The sequence below is a fragment of the Eucyclogobius newberryi genome, unplaced genomic scaffold (genome assembly GCF_026437365.1).
Source record: "Eucyclogobius newberryi isolate DKJ021-1_F unplaced genomic scaffold, fEucNew1.0.hap1 SCAF_4, whole genome shotgun sequence".
In the NCBI taxonomy this organism is placed as follows: domain Eukaryota; kingdom Metazoa; phylum Chordata; class Actinopteri; order Gobiiformes; family Gobiidae; genus Eucyclogobius; species Eucyclogobius newberryi.
Window position 1 is genome coordinate 33957775 of NW_027316056.1, and position 7030 is coordinate 33964804.

At 45.1% G+C, this 7030-nt stretch overlaps 1 protein-coding gene across 1 annotated transcript; it reads right to left on the bottom strand.

The window, feature by feature from the left end:
* Positions 1 to 5784: 5784 nt before the first annotated feature.
* On the bottom strand, positions 5785 to 6883 carry LOC140378020 (teneurin-3-like). Its single transcript, XM_072463650.1, has 3 exons — positions 6830 to 6883; positions 6612 to 6741; positions 5785 to 6408 (listed from the first exon to the last, which is right to left on the bottom strand). Exons 2-3 carry the CDS (start codon positions 6642 to 6644, stop codon positions 5785 to 5787), a joined length of 657 nt encoding a protein of 218 aa, XP_072319751.1. The 5' UTR covers positions 6645 to 6741; positions 6830 to 6883.
* Positions 6884 to 7030: the final 147 nt, after the last annotated feature.

A 7030-nucleotide genomic window follows, 5' to 3' on the forward strand; every position in this document is an offset into this window, starting at 1 on the left:
GTAAAAGAAGTCAGTCATTAGTACATCTTCCCCACAGTAACACCAGTGCATAGCACCATTCAGTTCTATGTCTGTGACAAACAAGGAATGTGTTGCAGCTCTCCTACGTCTCTAAAGTCAGTGTCATCAGTTTGCTTCACTTTGTTCTGAGCTAAAGAAATCAGTTCAATTGAGGAATTAGGGGTCAATTTCCAGTGAAAATCAGATTTGGGAGCTGTGAGCTCCATAAGGAAATTTGAATCATAATTTAATTCTTTGATAGTCGTCACCTTTTAATCCATCTGAAGTGGAGATGAGACAAAGACCCAAATGACACATGAGATCTCGTCCAAGAAGATTGACAGGACACAAATGAGAATATAGAAATTCACGTTTGAATTTTTTGACCACTGCTATCAGAGCATGTTAAAGGAGAGGTGTAGTGTTCCTTTAATGTCTCACTAGACGCCGCTAATGAATATGTGTAGCGACCACTTAACTTGGGCTTTTTTTTTTTTTGTGCAGATTTTTTTACTACAGAACGTGTAGCTCCTGAGTCCACAAGAAAATTGATTTTTTTCACCATTACAATTAAAGAGAACTCTGGAAATTTAGAACTTGATTGAGATGAGGAGACTCAGGTCTTCAGGAGTGACAGGGCCACTCCTGAAGACCTTCTACGACTCTGTGGTGGCATCAGCTCCTGTAGGTGTGGCCTGCTGGAGCAGCAGCATCACAGAGAGGGAGAGGAAGAGGCTGGACAGAGTCATCAAGAAGTCCAGCTCCGTCCTGGGCTGTGCTCTGGACTCGGTGCAGGAGGTGGGGGACAGGAGGGTCCTGGCTAGATTCACATCTATGCTGGACCATGAGTGTCACCCCCTGCAGGACACTCTCTCCGCTCTGGAGAGCAGCTTCAGTGAGAGACTGATCCACCCTCGATGTGCGAAGGAAAGGTTCCGTAGGTCTTTCCTTCCTGCTGCTGTCAGACTTTATAACAAAAACTGTTAGTACTGAACACTCGCAATACTGACCTAACCTAATACTGATGTGCAATTCTGTCATATGTGCAATTGCTGTTGGAATTCATGTGCAATTACTGTGCAATTACTGTGAAATTCATGTGCAATCTATGTGCTGTCGTGACACATATTCATGTGCAATTACTGTCGTGATCACATGCAATGGTTTTTATGTATTTATTTATTTGTCTATGGGAGTTTTTATTTATTTATAGGAGATCTTCTACTGAGAGTGTTTTTCAGACTTCCTATAAGTGATCTGTTCTTCTGTATCTACCTCTGTATCTACCTGCGTTGCACCAATGAAATTTCCCCATGTGGGACAATAAAGGATTATCTTATCTTATCTTATCTTATGTTGTGAGATAAATTTCATTAGGTTTAGCAGCTCGAGCCTCAAGATGAGCGATAGCGTGTGTGAGTAGTGTATCGTGCTCGTTACCCTCCTGCAGAGACAAGTGCTCTGGGTGTGTTGTCCCGGCTGCTGTTTCTGCCACGCGCTGAGACCCCCCTTCAGCCCCGTCCAGTCAGTCCGACCCATAATTCCCTCCAGGCCGCTGTTGGTTTAGGTGCTGTGGTGGCGCTGGATATGGCTGCTGCTGTCCTTGATAAGACTGTTGCTGTGGCCCTGACCAGGCCTGTTGCTGTGGCTGTCCTGGATATGGCCCAAAGTAGGCCCCATGCTGTGGTCCAGGAATGTGTGTGTCTCGATAGAAATGTCCAAATTGACCACACACAAAGCACGCACCTCTCTGTGTTTGGTGCAAAACTCCTCAAAGTCTTTGAGTCTCCTCAAATGTTCAGAGAGTCTGTGACTGGGTCGGGCAGAGATTTCACCACAGCCATGACCTCCTCCTTTGACCAGGGCCGGTACACATAAAATTGCCCATCGGGTCCGGCCACTTCAATCATTCGACACGTGAGAAGCTGTCCTGGCGGTGTGTCGCTGGTTGAAGTACGGGTGGTGCCCTCTCTGGTGTTGTGTGGGTGACGACCTCCAGCATGTCCTCCTCCTCGAGTGTGGGCATGGTGATTCTGACTGGACAGGTGTCCAAATCCGGGTCCAGCCGCGCAGCAGAAAGGCAGGTGAGATCTGGGTAAATAGAAGGAACTGACACAGTAATATGTTCAGGTGAGAGTGTCCGTGTGTGTTGTGGTGCGGGTGTCCGTGTATATGCAGGGGCACATGTGTTCTTGTGCCTGCACCAGCCTGTGTGCTCTGTGCAGGGTGTGGATTGCTCTCTCTCTCACTCTCACTCTCTTTCACACTCACACCGGTCATCTGTTTGCATAATTTCTTCCTTTCCCGAGTTACGGCCTCAGTTTCCCACAGTTTGATCCATTTCTCGTGCTTCTCCATGTCTCTCACTACCTCTGTAGACACCGTTTTATTTCCCTCTGATGTCTCTTTTTTTGTTTTTTCTAATTTTGCTTTTAGATTTGCAATTTGATTAGTGCTCAGTGAACCTGCAGCTGGAAATCCAAACTTATTCGCCCACGTTGGCAGGCATTCCAGACACTCCTTCCCATATTTATCAGAGCTCCATATCAGAGCTTTCTGCAAACTGCACACGTCTGTGCAGAGCGTGTGTTTCTTTTTCGACGACTCTCTCGTCGACGACTCCACCTGATGTGTGGCGCTTTGTATCTTTACCGACGGACCTCGTCTCGTCACACCCTCCCTAGATTTAGCTTTCACTAAACTAATTGTCTCAGACAAAACTCGACCAAAGCTTTAGTGTTAAAACCAGGGTATTGGTGAGTGGGTCCAGGTGCGCCAGGACTTCCTGGACTTTACAGAAGGCTTAATGCCGACTGACAACCTAACCAGCGAGTGTTCTGACCCTGTCCCCAGGCACCTGCCATGCGGCTGCGCTTGGACACCAGCACAATGGGCTATTGTGTCCAGCAAAATTAGTTAAATGTTCAAATGCAATTGTGTCTAAATAGTAGTTTTAGAATTGTAAAGAATGTCTCTAAAGAAAGACCTTTTAATTTGAATAAATTTAAAGGTGCTATTTTTAGACTAAAATTTAAAGTGCAGGGTACTACCTCAAAAATAGTCCCAGACACGTCCTTTAGTGTTTAAAATGTCAAGGAAAAATGGGTACCGGACTAGTCAGAATAGTCTGTCTGTCGATTAACAGTTAACATACATTAAAAAACCCTAGTCTACACATTTGAAACAAGACAACTCACCACAACTTTTCTCTTTGCTCGGATCCTAGCGCCGACGCCGTCTTCTCAGGCCAATGAGACGGTCCTCTCTCCCAAATGATGAGGAATGAGGCTGAAATCTTGTTATCGTTTCAGGTGGCCAAACACCGGTCACGGCCCACGAAGACGAGTCATCGGACGAAGGATCCCACTTCTGACACCAAATTGTTGCGTAAACTATTCTATAACAAATGACAGAGAAAATGAGGCAAAATATAACCAAGTTGTCTTGTACAAAAGTGGTTCTTTATTTTAGCCGTGCACAGCCAAAAAAGCTCTCCCTGACATTTGCCTTTCTGTCCCTCCCTGATCTGCCCAGAGCAAACATTGAGTTCAGCTTATTAAAGCACAGCAGGTGCCACGTATGCACAAAACCAGTCTAAACATATTGCAGAAAAACACACTCAATGTTCTACCGCATGCGAGACATCCTTGGATCCGCAGCTGTCAGTCTGTTTACCCAGGGATGTCTGCATACAGAGTCATAATAGGTGTGACCCGGATGTTACACATATGTTGACCTAAGTTCTATGGCATCAGGCAAAGACATTACATTTTTACATCACAGCACCCTCACTCCACCTCTGCATAGGTGGGGGCCATTTCTCTTAAACAGGTCCTCTCGTTTCCAGAATAGATAGAAGTTCTCAATGTAGTGTAGCGCACACTCTTTGGACAGCCATGTGTTCAGCTGAAGCAGCCGGCTAAATTTGTTTATCTTCCTGTCGATGTTTGGAAGAGGTCCACTTGGCCTTTATTTCCACTTTTGGGAACGATTCAGAGTCACTCCGGTTTAGGTTAAAAATAGCAGTTTATTTTGTAAAAAATGTGGACTTTTTACCACTGGATGACATAGTACTGTGGAGTCCTTTTCAGATTCTAAAGCAAATATCCTTGCTTGTTGCTCAAGAATTTCTTGTTGATATTTCCAACAGTGTTGTTGCGGAAAATACACTATAAACCGTGCCAGAGAAATAAGGCAGAATAGAATCAAGTTGTCTTGTTCAAATGTGGGTCTTTATTTTAGCCGAGCACAAGCCAAAATGCTTTCCCTGATAGAGTTGTCTCTCCCTCCCTGGTCTGACTGAATGAATCTCACAAACTCCAGCTTAAAAAGGCACAACAGTCAGAACATGATGTCAGAAAGTAATCATTGTTAGAAGCCTTTGTTTCATCTTTGGTCGTGGGTTATCTATCAGACCCCTCACAAAGGCATCTTCCTAATCCTCAACACACATTATCTTTATGACAAGGCTCTCTGTCCTTCACATAGGCATCTTGGTTCTTTTGACATCAACTATATACGTTCTCCATTGTAGTTTGATTTTTGTATCCATATCGTCTTAGTTCCCTTTTTGTCTAATTGTTTACCCTGTGAAGATAAAGCAAACGCATACATCTCATTCTCAAGGGGGTCAAAAAAAAGTCACTAATGGACTTAACTAAATTGGTTGACAGCCCAGCAACTGATACAAACACTATAATTCTTTGCATGTAGTAGTCATTTACATTATCAAAGAATAGGAATAAAACTAGGTATTTGGACTTTGATCAGAGCCACAATAAGAAACCGCACATGTCCAAATAAGACACAGAAACATCCAAGAAGCATTTGGGAAATAGATTACGACACAAAAAAAAAACGCTCAAGTACTCAAGTATGATCAGATATTACTTGGGCAGAAGAAGCTGAGAAGATGTTGTTTCATCTACTTTACCATGGATGAAACTTTAATTTGGACTTTAGACTCTCTTGCATTACATTTCTTTGCGTTTCAACTTCACTTTGTCAAGAATGCAAGAAATAACACAACAAAGGGACCACACATTTAAAAGTACTTTCAAGAATTACATTTTTACCATATAAACACAGTGTATAAACACATAATAATAGTGGTATAGATAATAGTACGTAAACACTTTTTTGTTCATTTTAATTTCTCCTTTTTGTTTGAAGCAAATGCAAGTTCATACAAAACAAAACAAAAATTCAAACTAAGTCTTTTCTTGTCCTCCATACAAATGAGTCCTTTAGTGTCTTTCTCTGTGAGAGTCCCACAGTTCCTGCTCCTGTCTAAATGCTTCGAGCTCCTCGTGAAGCTGCAGAAATGCTCTTGTATCAAAGTCTTAACATCCCACTGTTACACAGCTGCACAGCTCACGACTCAGCACCCACATAGCCCCGCCCACCACATTAGGGGAGGGGCATGGTGCAGACTTAGCCCCCGCCCACCACAGTAGGGGAGGGGCATGGTGCAGGCTTTTCGAAGGCAGATAAAACAAAAGACAAAGGCATTGTTTAGCTCGAGTTTCTCGATTGGTTTGGGGTCAGTGCATTTAGTGATCATCATTGATCAGTGGAGACCATCTTCAAAGAAAAAACTAAACAAACATTGGGTTTCCTTCAGTTTTGTGACATCCCTGTTAAACAGTCTGTGGGCGGCGTGGTCGTTACCTCCGGCCGATTCCTGCCACAAGAACTGGATGTTGTTGGCGCTGTCTGCGAGCTCCGGATACTGCTCTATGGACAGGACGTAGTAGCCGTCGTAGCCCAGCACTTTGCCGCTGCTCAGCAGCTGTCTCTTCTCTCCTTTCGGTCCACAGTCCCCTCCTCCCCGTCACACACCCTCTGTTGCTCCCGTGCCCAGGCCATGGACAGCGCCCTCTGGCGGGCGTGCTCCAGAATGCGTGCTTTCTCCTCGTCCAGCGTGGTGCCATAGCGCACGTGCAGAGCCAGCGCTCCGTACTGCAGCTCCACGTCGGCGAAGCGTCTGGTGCGGCCGTTCATGACGGTGGTGGACTGGGACACGGTCACGTTGACGCCGTTCTCCAGGGCCTTCCTCCCCGAGGTGAGCCTCAGCGCGCTCAGGTCATTCTCGGGAAGGCTGGTCTTGATGAAGTAGTGTGTCCCTTCCACCGTGAAGTGCAGGTCCTCCAGGGAGAAGGCATTGTTGAGGACAGCTGCCACTTTGATGAAGTCCTCGTTGGCCATGTTCAGGGCATTAGTGACGACACGACCCTGTACGACGGCCAGCATCACGCCCTTCCCCACCAGCGACCGCGCCGAGGAGAACCAGAGCCAGGGCCGAGTGTGGTCTGAGTGTCGCCGGCTCAGCTGCAGCTCAGGCATGCGCTCGAATGACAGGAAGGATTTGGACTGACGCAGCACCTCTTGCTGCACCCCCGAGATGGTCTGGAGAAGGGGGACAAAGCCAAAGTCAATCACCTATAATTATATAAACAACCAATACTCGTGTCAAAATGCAGACTTTATTTTATTTGGATGATTTTGGCAAGCCAGTGGAAACAGATTATTCTGAAGGTCTACTCATTTGGGTAGATGCATTTTTAAGATACTACAAAAACATTAGTGAATGCTATTATAGGGATACTTACGGGCAGGTCATCCCACAGTTGACTCTTCTTCATCTCCAGGAGGGCTGTGTCAGGTCAAACTTGGAAATGGGGAATCCCGGGATAGCATTGTGGAGGTGGAACCCGAATGTGACCAACCAGATGTTTACGTCTGAAGAAAGAACAGTTCCCATCAACTTCTTTGAAACCATTTTAATAGAACAATATTGTGTTTTGTTTGGTGTAAATTGTGGCCTTACCTGTGACATACTCCTTGACCTGGTGCACTTTGCTAATGGGGTTGTTTCCTCTGACATGTAGAGGTTAAAAGGCTTATTTAAACAAAACAGATTAGTAACATTAAGGTAGATTTACCTTAAAGGTGCCATAACATGCTTTTTTCACGTTTCGTAGTCTATCCTAAGTGTATAATTGATAATAATAAGGGTTTTGCAACACCC